The 13,185-nt window shown below is 46.6% G+C and overlaps 2 protein-coding genes across 3 annotated transcripts in view; one reads left to right on the plus strand and one right to left on the minus strand.

The window, feature by feature from the left end:
- Window positions 1–5,141, minus strand: part of smpx (small muscle protein X-linked) — a 7,863-nt gene extending 2,722 nt beyond the window's left edge. Inside the window, exons 1-3 of one of the 2 annotated variants that reach the window (XM_024280637.2) lie at window positions 4,997–5,141; window positions 1,025–1,084; window positions 233–319 (exon numbers count right to left, since the gene is read on the minus strand). In XM_024280637.2, the coding sequence (XP_024136405.1) occupies window positions 233–319; window positions 1,025–1,060 (123 nt within the window). In that variant the 5' untranslated portion in view covers window positions 1,061–1,084; window positions 4,997–5,141. Of the gene's footprint in view, window positions 1–232; window positions 320–1,024; window positions 1,085–4,503; window positions 4,690–4,996 lie in introns of those variants that run through there. The other variant, XM_024280638.2, reaches the window with a different exon arrangement.
- A 3,166-nt stretch (window positions 5,142–8,307) lies between these two features.
- Window positions 8,308–13,185, plus strand: part of mbtps2 (membrane-bound transcription factor peptidase, site 2) — a gene marked incomplete in the record, with an annotated part of 11,430 nt that continues 6,552 nt past the window's right edge. The window contains 6 exon segments of the mRNA XM_024280425.2: window positions 8,308–8,807; window positions 9,220–9,368; window positions 11,164–11,302; window positions 11,501–11,604; window positions 11,982–12,109; window positions 12,663–12,781. Of these exon segments, the coding sequence (XP_024136193.1) occupies window positions 8,733–8,807; window positions 9,220–9,368; window positions 11,164–11,302; window positions 11,501–11,604; window positions 11,982–12,109; window positions 12,663–12,781 (714 nt within the window).

Consider the following 13,185-nt stretch of genomic DNA (forward strand, 5'->3'; position numbering starts at 1 on the left):
GAATGGATCTATCCCAGATGATGAGGATGCTGAGGATAGAGATACCAGGAGAGAGGAGGCTGATGGATGGAGGAGACATGAGGGAGGAGCATGGCGCCCCCTACAGGGATTACAGAGGAATCTCCCGTCTCTGAATCCATTTAATGAGGATGTAAACGGATCACGAACCAAATCTGGATCAGAAGATCAAAGTGTGTTGGATGTGCAGAAGTAACCCCATGAAGTCTCTCACCTCCTCCATGTGGGCCGTCTCTTCTCTCCGTTTCACAGGAAGCCCCGCCCCTGGACGCAGCGCCCCCATCGGGATGTTCAGATTAGCCTGTCAAACATTATTGTGTTGTTGTCATCTTTCACGAACGCGTCTACACAACTGTAACACACAGCTGCTCCCTCATTCTCCATTGTAGACGCTCAGAGGTTCTGACTTGAAAGGTTCTCAGAACGCTGTTTCCACGGCAACCGTTTCTCAGGGTTTTCCTGCTTCCCTTGATTTTGTTTCATAAAGTGGATCAGCAAAAACTTCCTGACTGTGAAGCAACAAACCCGAAGAACCAGAAATCCTTCGGTTCTCCATGAGGAGTTCAGCAGATCCTCTGGAGTCAAAGGATACCAGCTATGTAGTTGTAACTCAGACTGGACCGTGAAGCCCGGTTCTGGACGTGCACGCTCCTGACCTCAGACTGGACCGTGAAGCCCGGTTCTGGACGTGCACGCTCCTGACCTAAGACTGGACCGTGACGCCCGGTTCTGTACGTGCACACTCCTGACCTAAGACTGGACTGTGAAGCCCAGCTCTGTACGTGCACGCTTCTGACCTCAGACTGGACAATAAAGCTCAGTTCTGGACGTGCACGCTCCTGACCTCAGACTGGACCGTGAAGCCCGGTTCTGTACGTGCACACTCCTGACCTCAGACTGGACCGTGAAGCCCGGTTCTGTACGTGCACGCTCCTGACCTCAGACTGGACCGTGAAGCCCGGTTCTGCCGAGCCTGTCTGTGTGCGTACAGCAGTCAGTCTCTTACCTGCAGGGCCTTCACGTTGGTCGAGGGTTTGGACATAATCCTCCAGGTGAGTCCGCTGACCTGCAGGAAGCACAGGTCACAGACATTCAGCCGAGTGAACTTGGGGGGTGGTGTCAGTGGGGTGCTGGGATAGCGTGTCCGTTGCTAGGAAACCCTTGCAGAGATAAGCTGGTGGAGGAACTGTTCTCTGAATCTTTCATGAGCTGCAGACAAAGGCCCTGTCAAAATAAAAGCGCCCCAGGTTCACCTCCGGGACGACCATCAACCAGCTGAACAGTCCGCGGGTTTGGAACCGGAACCAGCTGGAAGAGTTTGAACCTGAGAGGAAGATGAATGTTTATCATCATCTCTGACTAAAGCGACGTTCTGCTGATCGTGTGTCCTCCAGGACGTCGTTAACCCTCTTCAACTCATTTACCAATAATTTGCATCATTCATTTCCATCTTTTCTTGCTGATCGAAGGTGCGGCTCCAGAAGATGCAAATGTGGCTCACCTGGTCTGTAGTTCTCAGCCTCACCTTTGAGCTCATGAATGTACCTGAATGTTTTCCATCCTGGATCCTCACAGAGAGGTTCTCTGCAAATACAAGTCTGGAATCTGTCTGAATTTACAACTCTTCTCCAAACCAGGGATTCATGGAGTTCCTACGACAAGTCTGCTGGTCAGGACCTGAGAGGACCTGAGACAAGGACCTGAGAGGACCTGAAAGGACCTGAGATGATCTGAGAGGAGGACCTGAAAGGACCTGAAAGGACCTGAGATGATCTGAGAGGAGGACCTGAAAGGACCTGAGATGATCTGAGAGGAGGACCTGAAAGGACCTGAAAGGACCTTTGAGGAGGAACTGAGAGGACCTAAAAAGGAAGACCTGAGCGGACCTGAAAGGACCTGAGAGGACCTGAGAGGAGGACCTGAGATGATCTGAGAGGAGGACCTGGAAGGACCTGAGAGGACCTGAAAGGACAGTAGAGGAGGACCTGAGAGGAGGACCTGAAAGGACCTGAAAGGACCTGAGATGATCTGAGAGGAGGACCTGAAAGGACCTGAAAGGACCTGAGATGATCTGAGAGGAGGACCTGAAAGGACCTGAGATGATCTGAGAGGAGGACCTGAAAGGACCTAAAAAGGAAGACCTGAGCGGACCTGAGAGGACCTGAGAGGAGGACCTGAGATGATCTGAGAGGAGGACCTGGAAGGACCTGAGAGGACCTGAAAGGACAGTAGAGGAGGACCTTAGAGGAGGACCTGAGAGGAGGACCTGAAAGGACCTTTGAGGAGGACCTGAGAGGACCTAAAAAGGAAGACCTGAGAGGACCTGAAGGACCTTTGAGGAGGACCTGAGAGGACCTGAAAGGACCTGAGAGGAGGACCTGAAAGGACCTGAGAGGAGGACCTGAAATGATCTGAGAGGAGGACCTGAAAGGACCTGGAAGGACCTGAAAGGACCATAGAAGAGGACCTGAGAGGACCTCAAAGGACCTGAGAGGACCTCAAAGGGCCTGAGAGGGCCTGAGAGGAGGACCTGCTTCTACTGTTGTATCTGAGATGAACCCTAGTCGATCATCTGCTTAGATAATCAATAATGACCAATCCTAAATCGGATCCAAACCTAAACATTTCCTTCATCGCTTCAGAACCTGGTTCAGGTTTCACCAGGTTCCTGCTGGTGAATCCAGAGCAGTTCTGGTTTCATTCATGTTTGTAGATGAAACTTCTAGAAGTCTTAAGATAAATGATCTGTTTACATCTTACAGACTGATGTGTGGAATAGCGAGCTCTATGAAGTCGCCATGGCAACGGTGGATTGATGTCTTAAAGTGATGTAATCCTGTCACAGAGAGACTTTAGATCTTTTTCTCTTCAGGAAAACAGGAAGTGAACGTTTCTAGAAAGGAGTAACTTCTACCACAAATATCCTTTTCCACGGAATACTCTGTTGTTTCTTTTATCATAGATATGTAAGTCACATTCAAATGAAGGTCACAACATGTCTGAAGACTTTAGACTTCCATGAACATCGGTGGTTTCACTAAACGCTCTGCATTCCTGATGGAGCAGAGACGCCTGAACACATCCAGAACAGCTTCTTATTCCACTTCCAGCTGGTTTCTGAACCTCCATCTCACTGCCTTCACAGATCAGAGCCCAGTCAAGTTTCCATCACCTGTTTGCACCAGGTGAAGGGACAGAAGAAAACACCTGAATGTGTTTGCAGGAACCAGTGTGGAGTACAAGTCGGGTCCTGTTCAGGTAAACCTTCAGCTTAGATCCTGGAATCCTCAGAAACATGTTCTTCATGCTGCTCTCTGAAACTGTTCAGCTGTTCCTCGTCTCTGTGTGGAGCATCTGCAGTAACCATGGTAACGTTAAGAGTTTCTAGGATGTCACATTCTCTTTCCAAATGGAAACTTTTATTAAAAAAGCAGAAGGTAGCATCATCCAGTAGATGTTCTACAGTCTGCCGAGTCTTTTAGTTCAATGTCAGGTTTCCTCAACGATTCATGGCTGATCCTCTCATCACACTTTGTTAGAATGGGATGATGACTTGTGTGACAGGTCATGTGACAGGTCATGTGACATATCCTCTGACTGAACTTTACTTTGGAACCAGTGATCTAACACGAGGCTTTCGCTGAGCTCAACAAATCAATCCACTGGTGCTGATTCTGGATCAATAAGCCGATGCAGGCGTGTTTGGGTTGAAGGCGTGTTCCCTCCATCAGGCCGTCGTCATGGAGACGCTGGACCAGCTAAAACAGCTTCCAGTGATCACGCTCACTAACGGAGTTACCTTGAAGAGGATTCACGATGTTTTCACTAAAGTCCTTTCCTGAAGACGGACGCCATTTTAATATAAGAAAGGTCAAAGGTCACAGTCAGACTGACCTCATGTATCTGTTTCATTAAAAAAGAGTTCAATAGATCTATTACAACAATGAATGTTAATAAAAAAGAGTGGAAGTAGATCTGGATCGGATTAGGAACAGCTGTGATTATGGATTAGGATTACTTGGATGAATTTGTCTTGTTTCTTGTTTGCCATCGTTTGTGATGGAGCAGAAATTATTCTTAGATGAGTTTCTTCTGTCTCATTCCGATTGTTCATGCCTTTCTTTCTTTTTTCTTCTGAAATGTTATTTGAGCTGGCATGAGCAATGAACAGCAACAGTTTCTTGATGTCAGTTCACTGATTTGACACCGTTACCATGGCGACTATCAGCTTCTCTATCAACCTGTTTGAGTATTCCTCCAAAAAAGACTAAATTCTTAAACATCCAGGAAACTTTTGGACTTCATATTTTTTAAATGTTTTATCAAGTTTTCTTTCTACAGTTTTAGAATCTATTTTTAAATGTTTGTATTGACATTATTAGATGTTGTAAGAAAACAAAGCAATGGTTCCTGAGCTTATTGTCACATAAAAGCTTCAGAAAGTCTCCAACTTGAATGAAAAGAGCTCTAAAAACAGAGACTCACCGACCGGCGTCCCAGCTCTATCACAGCAGCTCTACACCTTCATTCACGTTTCTCTGCTCTCTGCCTCAGAAGCGTCAGAAGGATTCCTCTCATATCTGGGATTTGTTCTCCCTATAAATAGAAGAGTGATCCGCCGAGGGGCTGCTCTGTCCACGCAGAGACCCACCAAAACACCCATAAACACTAGCAACAAGAACTTATTATGGACCATGATTTAAAGACACACGATTCCTTTTCCTTAAAGGCGTTTCACATTGAAAAGCTGAAGCAAACTATGGAAGCTTCTGCTCCAGAGTGGAATTATAGACTTAAACATCCTAGATGGAAACTCCCAGATGGAAAGCTCAGAAATCTCTCCTGCCGCTCTGAAAATGGTAACGTCCTACTTCTGCCGTGACACACAAAGGCAGCAGAGGCCGGCCGTCGGAGCGTCCCTGCGGCTGACGCAGAGACCAAGGCTGAGGGTGAAGGTGTGAGCGTCGTGTCCTCTTACCTGCCACAGTGCGCTGGCTCTGGCCTGCCCGCTCTCTTCCAGGTCCTCTTCAGCTACCTGACCTGCTTCTGCTAGCTCTGATTGGCCTGCAGAGACATCAGACTCCTCCCAGAGTGGAACCAGACCCAGCTTCAGAGAACGGGGTGAGCTCTGCTTCCCTCTGAAGCTGCTGTCCGGATGAAGCCTTCCTCTCTGATGTCAGGCAGCTGCTCTGTGAAGACCTGGCAGGAAACGAGCAGCCTCACCTGTCAGGCTCGTTTTATAATGCAGACTATGCAAATTCAGCCCCCGCTCGACTCTCACCTGCTGGCAGACGCAGCCCAGCGTCACAGGGGACGGACGACTACCCATAATCCCTCATGACTGGAGTCATGGCTCCTCGCCAGGGTTTGTTCGAAAACATTCACATTTTAACATTCATCTTTCCCTCTGAGGAGAAAAACAGACCAGAAATGTGTTCTGTCCTGCAGCTCGAAACAGATACAGACCAACCAGGTAAACGGACCAACCAGGTAAACGGACCAACCAGGTAAACAGACCAACCAGGTAAACGGACCAACCAGGTAAACGGACCAACCAGGTAAACGGACCAACCAGGTAAACGGACCAACCAGGTAAACGGGCCAACCAGGTAAACGGACCAACCAGGTAAACAGACCAACCAGGTAAACGGACCAACCAGGTAAACAGACCACTCAGAGTGGTGTTTACTAATGTTTATTGTAGTTTCCACTGAGGTGGAATATATATATATATATAAACTTAACTGAGAAAGAGATCATGCATATTACTGAACATTTGAGCCCTGGAATGACAATTCATTTTGTGAAAAAGACATTAGTCTAAATGGGACCTCACTGTCACCTCTAACAACAGCCTAAGTGATATCTGCTTCATGAATTTACAGCAGGACTCCGGAGGTCAGAAGAACCAGCACATGACCAGGAGGTCAATAGACCCTTTTCACGTGAGGTCACACATCGCTGGAAAGAGGACGGCAAAGCTGACTGCTGAACGCTTTTAAAGCAATTTTACATAAATAATAAAGGGTCACCAAACCAAATGTAACCGAAATGTGTACAATATTTATTGTATAAATGTCCTACCTGGTTGTATTGGTTTCCCCTCTTAGATGATTCACAAATCAAAGAACAAATGTCAGTAATCCTGTCTGCAGTCAGAACAGCAGCTCAGCTGATCCCCAAATTCCTCTGGATGATATTAAACCAGTCGAGGATTATTTCTCTCTGACACCCCGGTTCAAGTAAGACGAAGGTTACAAGTATTTCATTCAATGCTGCTTGTTTAATTATGAAGGTAATTATGCTTTTATTCTTTTAATCTGTGCTAATGCTAATGCTAGCATTAGCTTTGAGACCAGTCAAAAGTCTAAATTTCATTCTCACATAATCCTGTAAACAGATCAAAAGTCAGACAATTCCAGCGTGTCTGACATTAAAGTCAAACTTATTATTGTTGTGATGTTTTCTACTGCGGTCAGTGAGCTGCTGTTAGCTCAGCCGTGGTTCTAATGTCACTTTTGTTCATAACTGTGTCTGATCTGTGGGAAGATAAAGGTAAAACATGATCACTTTTGATTTGAGAACCATCTGAGAGAGGAAATGGAAATGCAGTTCGGCAGAACATTTATAAAATAATGATTGTGCATTTTTCTTCTGAAATTGGTAAAGTTGCCTTTTATTATTTACGTAAAATTGTGTCAAACAGCGGCCAGCTTGGCCGTTCTAAATGCGAACACCAGAAGTAAAGATTCCTGTAGCCATTTTGTCTGACGTCACCGTGAAAAGGTCTAAAGTGATCTAACTTAGAGAAGAAAACCCTGAGTTACTAATGAATACTGACCAAACAGAAGCATCAGGTTTGTGTCATTTTTTGTGTGCAGACCTTATTGAACACAATGCAGTATACAGTATAAAACAATGGAAAATACAGAAACGTTTAATAACCAGGGGAGTCAATGAATTAAATCTTTGTAGAACATTACAGATTTCAATAGTTTTGAGAAACTTCTTGTTGGTGGAATATATAAACATTTACATCTTTAATGAATTGTGGGGAATATGGTGTTTAACATTAAATTTACATTTATGTATGTAGAATTTTGCCAGAAGAATTAATAAATTAGTTATTTTAAAAAAAGTGTTTTTTTAGGTCCTGAAAAAACAAAGTAACACATTTTCCCATTTCAGGGAGAAATCTTTAACGATATGAATAACAATGAATCTACTGAACTCATTTAAACACTTCTGTGTGGATAAACAATACCAGACACGATGAGTTACGGTTTCTGGGTGATCTCCACAGAAACTACATTTAGTATTAATATATTTTTTAAAATGTTGTCATGTAATGTTTGGCAGGGTAAATTTTATGGAGAATTTTAAAAGATACTTATTTTACCTTATTCATAATAAATATTTATGAGGGATCATCCAAACTACTTTCCAGTTGATATCTGGAACAAATTGATTCCAATAATGTAAAATATATGGGGGAGGGATTAGTCTTTTGAAATAATCTGTGTATTTTTATGTTAGTAGCACGCCCATAAGAGAAGCAGATTTCTCCTACAGGTGACTCAACTGGGTTGGATTTAGTAATTGATTAGAAATCAAAATATCAGTGTTCTTAAATAACATTAATGTTCCTGAGGCTATAGCATTCTGCACCATTGAAAACTCTTGTAAATTAACAGGTTAATTATATTGTGATAAGAATTCGTTATAGTTTAGTAGCTGCTGAGCCACCATCCCATTCTAAATCCTCTGGGTAAAGTGATGTATTTTTATAGAAAGTATCTCTGTTCTTCCAGATGATGTACTTGTGTGGAGAGAAATGATGTTTGTAAATGAGGTTCCATGCTGAGAACCTGTGGAAGGATGAGATTTTTTCTTTTTATTAATTAAAATACCTAAATAATTAATTTCATGTTTAACAGGGAAACTGCATCAACTGAGCAGTCTTTAATAGCTAGTAATTCACATTTCTTTAAGTTTAATGTTAAACCAGAAGCTTGAGAAAAACAATGCATATAAAATTAGAGGAATCTGCCTTGAATTCATTATAAAGAGTGTAGTTTCATCAGCCAGTTGGCTAATGATGAGCCTTTCCCAGCTATGCTGACGCCCGGCACATTGATGAGATGTGGTTTGTAAGGATTTGAATCCGGTCTGTGTCAAACAGACATATATTAACAACAACAAACACTCAATGGATTGGATCGGTGGGAGAAACTTGGGAACAGGTCACGTGACACCATCACACCCTATTAGGAAGCAGGAAGAAACCAAAGGAAGAACTTTATGTGACCAAGATAAACATGAAGGACTTTAACGGCCGTTTGGCTCCATAATGTTGTTTAAGTTTGTTGTTTTTGTGAGTCAAACTAGTCATTTTAAATTATCGATTGCTGCTCTCTGTTCTGCGCATGTCAACTACGGATGCCGTTAAAGAACATGTCAAGCTAGATCAGGCTCTCCGGTCCAGCAGGGGGCGCCGGTGCTCGCGGCTCCAGTACTGACAAAGAGAAGAAGGCCGTTTGTTGTTGATGCCCGGTTCTCTCCGCAGCGTCTCGCTGTTTTTGCGCCGTGTGACGAGTTTTCCCGCGCATGAAGACTTCTGCCCCGCGTGACGGTTGTTGCCCCGCGTGCAGTGAGCGCGCGGACGGGCGGATGCGGGCGGAGCTGCGAGGCTGCGGCGCAGAGAGGCCCGCGCCATGATCCCGGTGCCGCTGCTGGTGTGCGTGTTAGCCGGCTGGTGTGTCGTGTACCTGACGGACACGCTGCTGCGGGTGAGCCGCTGCTCTCACCCTGAACACGAGAGACGTACAGAAGCCCCGCCCACTCAGGACTGCTGTCAGTGGACACCAGAACATGCTATGCTAGCACGGCTAGCAGCTCCGAGCAGGATTGTGTCTGTTAACCCGTTTCTTTTGACAACTTCAGCCTGAAGCTGCAGGTCCCAGAGGAGAACCATGAGGAGCTCCTCCTCGGTCCACTTTGACAGCTCATTGGCTCTCTCATCTTTGCATGACATTCCTGTCGGTCATCTGTCAGATGCTGCAGTTGCTCACAGGAAGCTCCTGGGCTGTTTTGTGTCCTGAAGCTGAGATGTTTGTGTGAAAGGCGTCTCGGTTCTGCTGACAGTCAGAAGTTTGGTGATGAAGATCCCTCCTAACATCCCTCTCCTCCTCCTCTCTGCAGTCCTCCTCCACGCACCGACTCAGCTACGAGACGTGGCTCTCCAGTCGAGGTCTGGTGGTTTCTCCGTTCCACGTGAGATGGCAGACCACCATGTTCAACCGGCTGTTTGCTTACTGCGCCCGGATCCAGCCCCGAGTCCTCCACCTGTGGTGAGAACGTCAGAGCTCCTCTGCTCCTTCCTGCTCCTCCTCATCTGCTCCTACATAAACCCATAGGAGGAGCTGTCTGCAGACGTCTCTGTTTTGCAGATGTTTGGTTCTGTGACATGGTGCCTTCAAGCACTGGACAACAGCTGGGACATTTCAGTGTCCTGTGAGGCCCGAAGCCTCCTCAGAATTGGGTTCCTCAGAACTGAGTTCCTTAGAACCAGGTTTGTTAAAGTATTTATAAACTAACGTAAAATAACAGCAGTAAATCAGTTCTCAGCCAGAACCGCTGACTGGATCAAGGAACTGGACCGAGTCACTGTGATGTCATCAATCATAAACGGTGTACTTCCAGCCCGCCGTTTATGATTGAGACGCACGTGGTCAGTGAGCAGGGATTGGTCCAAGTCAACCACTCATAGCCAATCAGGAGTGAGATTGTTGGAAGGCCACGCCCCTATCATTTGAGAGCTGACTACATGAAACCTGTCAGTCTGTTTTAAACATTTAGGGTGGGGGCCAGCAGGCTCCACCTCCTTTTATGGAGGCCTCTGATTGGTCCGTTTATAACGTGATCTACAGAAATAAAATAAAATGATCAGTCAGATGTTAGAAAGTATCAGATCCAGAATGTTTATTCTGATAACAGCTGCCTATAGAAGTCTATGGGATTCTGGCTTCTTGGAGCCACTTCCCATTTGGAACGCCAGGAGGCGGGATCACTCTGTCCAGTTCTCATTTACAGTCAGTGGTCAGGAGCAGTTTTTTGTTCTAGAAACAGAAAGATGGATTGATTCTCACAGACGGCCTGAAGCTTCTGTCAGAACAGCTTTCAGATCTCTGCAGAACAAAGACGTTCTGTTTCGGCTGAAGCGGCGATGCGTTCATGGACAGATCCCAGCAGGACAGCAGAGTGTCGTCAGGACTGAGTCACGGCTCAGAAATGAGCTTCGCTTCCTGGAGGTTCTGGTTTTCATCAGGCCTCTGAACCCTGATCTTCATCTGTCTGCATCTGAGTCTTGAGAGTTCTGCAGAGAAACGGTCCAGAACCGCTCAGACATCTCCTGCTGGTTTGGTGGAGAACACCTGGAGTTCCTCTTTGTCCTACTGATACGAGTCCTCCTCTGGATTCATCCTCAGTGTTTGGAGGAAACGTTGATCCTGATGTTCAGCTGGTTTGATCCAGAAGTTCTGCTGGTTTGATCCAGAAGTTCAGCTGGTTTGATCCTGATGTTCAGCTGGTTTGATCCAGAAGTTCAGCTGCTTTGATCCAGAAGTTCATCTGGTTTGATCCTGAAGTTCAGCTGGTTTGATCCAGAAGTTCAGCTGGTTTGATCCAGAAGTTCAGCTGCTTTGATCCAGAAGTTCATCTGGTTTGATCCTGAAGTTCAGCTGGTTTGATCCTGAAGTTCAGCTGGTTTGATCCAGAAGTTCAGCTGGTTTGATCCAGAAGTTCTGCTGGTTTGATCCAGAAGTTCAGCTGCTTTGATCCAGAAGTTCAGCTGCTTTGATCCAGAAGTTCATCTGGTTTGATCCTGATGTTCATCTGGTTTGATCCTGATGTTCAGCTGGTTTGATCCAGAAGTTCTGCTGGTTTGATCCAGAAGTTCAGCTGGTTTGATCCTGATGTTCAGCTGGTTTGATCCAGAAGTTCTGCTGGTTTGATCCAGAAGTTCAGCTGGTTTGATCCAGATGTTCAGCTGCACTTGCAGAAAACTCTTAGGATCCTGACTCAGCAGACTCCTCCTCAGGTGTTTCCTGCAGCAGCACACACGAGCTTCCTGCTTTGCGTCTGCAGGTTCAGCAGCGGCCTGGTATTCGGCGTCGGCGCCATGCTGGGCTCGGTGGTTCTGCTGGTCAGGACGCTGCAGCAGACGTATGCCCAGATGACCACGGACAACCCTCGCATGGGCACTCAGCAGGCGCTGCAGGTGGTGGTAAGTCCTGTGTGAAGGTTTTCTTCTCCTCAGTCCTCATGGAACTCCTCTGAAGGAGACCTCAGCTGAGCGCCCAGCAGGGGGCGGTGATGCCAGAGCGTTTGACCTTCATGCGTGCAGAGTGAACGCTCACGGCGCTGAGCCCCCATTCCCGTCAGGATCGGGCTTCACTTTCTTTTCCTGTCCCGTGTCCTTTAGGTCCCCGGAGTCAACCTGCCCACCAGCCAGCTGGTCTACTTCTTCACGGCGCTGCTGCTCAGTGGAGTCGTGCACGAGCTCGGCCACGCCGTGGCAGCACTCAGGTCGGTACGTTTCCATGGCAACAGCAGAGTAATGGGAAGCTGCAAGAGAAACTGCAGTTTGATGCTCTTCTGTTTGTAAACATTTAGAAAAAAAGGAGGGAAGGATAAAGGTCAAAGGTTAAGATGAAGGCGGCTTACCTGAAAAATCCACAGATTCTTCAGATCTTCAGTTTCTTTTGACGTGAATGTTTTTGTCATGATGAGGATTTCCTTCATGAGTTTTGACAGAAAGCTTCCAGATTGCATCCATGAGAGTTAAACCTGAGTTCAGTTTAAGTCACTTTTGTCCATCCATCAGGATTCCTGCAGGAACACGGCGTCCTCTTCTCATTCACTGTGGTTCTGCTGACCTTTGACCTCTGTCTGTGGTCCTGTAGGGAGCAGGTCCGGGTCAACGGCTTCGGGGTCTTCCTGTTCGTCTTGTACCCGGGTGCCTTTGTGGATCTGTTCACCACACACCTCAACCTCGTGTCCCCCGCCCAGCAGCTCCGCATCTTCTGTGCAGGTCAGAGCTGGGGGGGTCTGATCACTGGTGTAGATCTGGTTCCTGATGAAAAGTCACTTCAGACAAGTGCAGCTCTCTGAAGGAAATGCAACAGCTGCATACAGCCTGCAGGGGGCAGCAGAGAGAAGCAAACTGCTGGATGTTTTTATGGGTTCACAGGTGTGTGTGGAGGGGGTCTGTTCTTGGAGCGCTGCAGGAGGAGAGCGTCCAGCCAGACATAGACCCTGCAGACGGTCATCTGTGTTTGGATCTCTTCAGTAAAAGATCAAGGCAGATATGGAGGAGTCTGGATGACCGTTGGTTAGCGTCCTCCTGTCTGTCCTCAGACTGGCGCTCTGCCTCATGACGGAGTGTCGGCGCTCTGCTGCAGACTGGCGCTCTGCCTCGTGATGGAGTGTCGGCGCTCCGCTGCAGACTGGCGCTCTGCCTCATGATGGAGTGTCGGCGCTCCGCTGCAGACTGGCGCTCTGCCTCCAGGATCATTAATAACAGACATGGAAATGCAGATTCTTTTGGGTCAGAACTTCTAACCGGCTGAACCTTTTCTCTGCAGGCGTGTGGCATAACTTCGTTCTGTGTGTGGCGGCACTGGCCTTCCTCTTCCTGATGCCCGTCTTCCTGTTTCCTCTTTATTCCACTGGAGGCGGAGCTCTAGTCACCGAGGTGGTGCAGGTCGGTGCCGCCGCTGGTCTGCAGGCTGTTTGCTCCCAGCAGCCTGGAGAAACTGTAGTTTAGTTAACGGTTATGGAGGAGTTATGGTAGTTTAGTTAACGGTTATGGAGGAGTTATGGTAGTTTAGTTAACTGTTATGGAGGAGTTATGGTAGTTTAGTTAACTGTTATGGAGGAGTTATGGTAGTTTAGTTAACTGTTATGGAGGAGTTAAGGTAGTTTAGTTAACTGTTATGGAGGAGTTATGGTAGTTTAGTTAACGGTTACGGAGGAGTTATGGTAGTTTAGTTAACTGTTATGGAGGAGAAACTGTAGTTTAGTTAACGGTTACGGAGGAGAAACTGTAGTTTAGTTAACTGTTATGGAGGAGTTAAGGTAGTTTAGTTAACTGTTACGGAGGAGTTA

Source organism: Oryzias melastigma, linkage group LG20 (assembly GCF_002922805.2).
Source record: "Oryzias melastigma strain HK-1 linkage group LG20, ASM292280v2, whole genome shotgun sequence".
Lineage (NCBI taxonomy): Eukaryota > Metazoa > Chordata > Actinopteri > Beloniformes > Adrianichthyidae > Oryzias > Oryzias melastigma.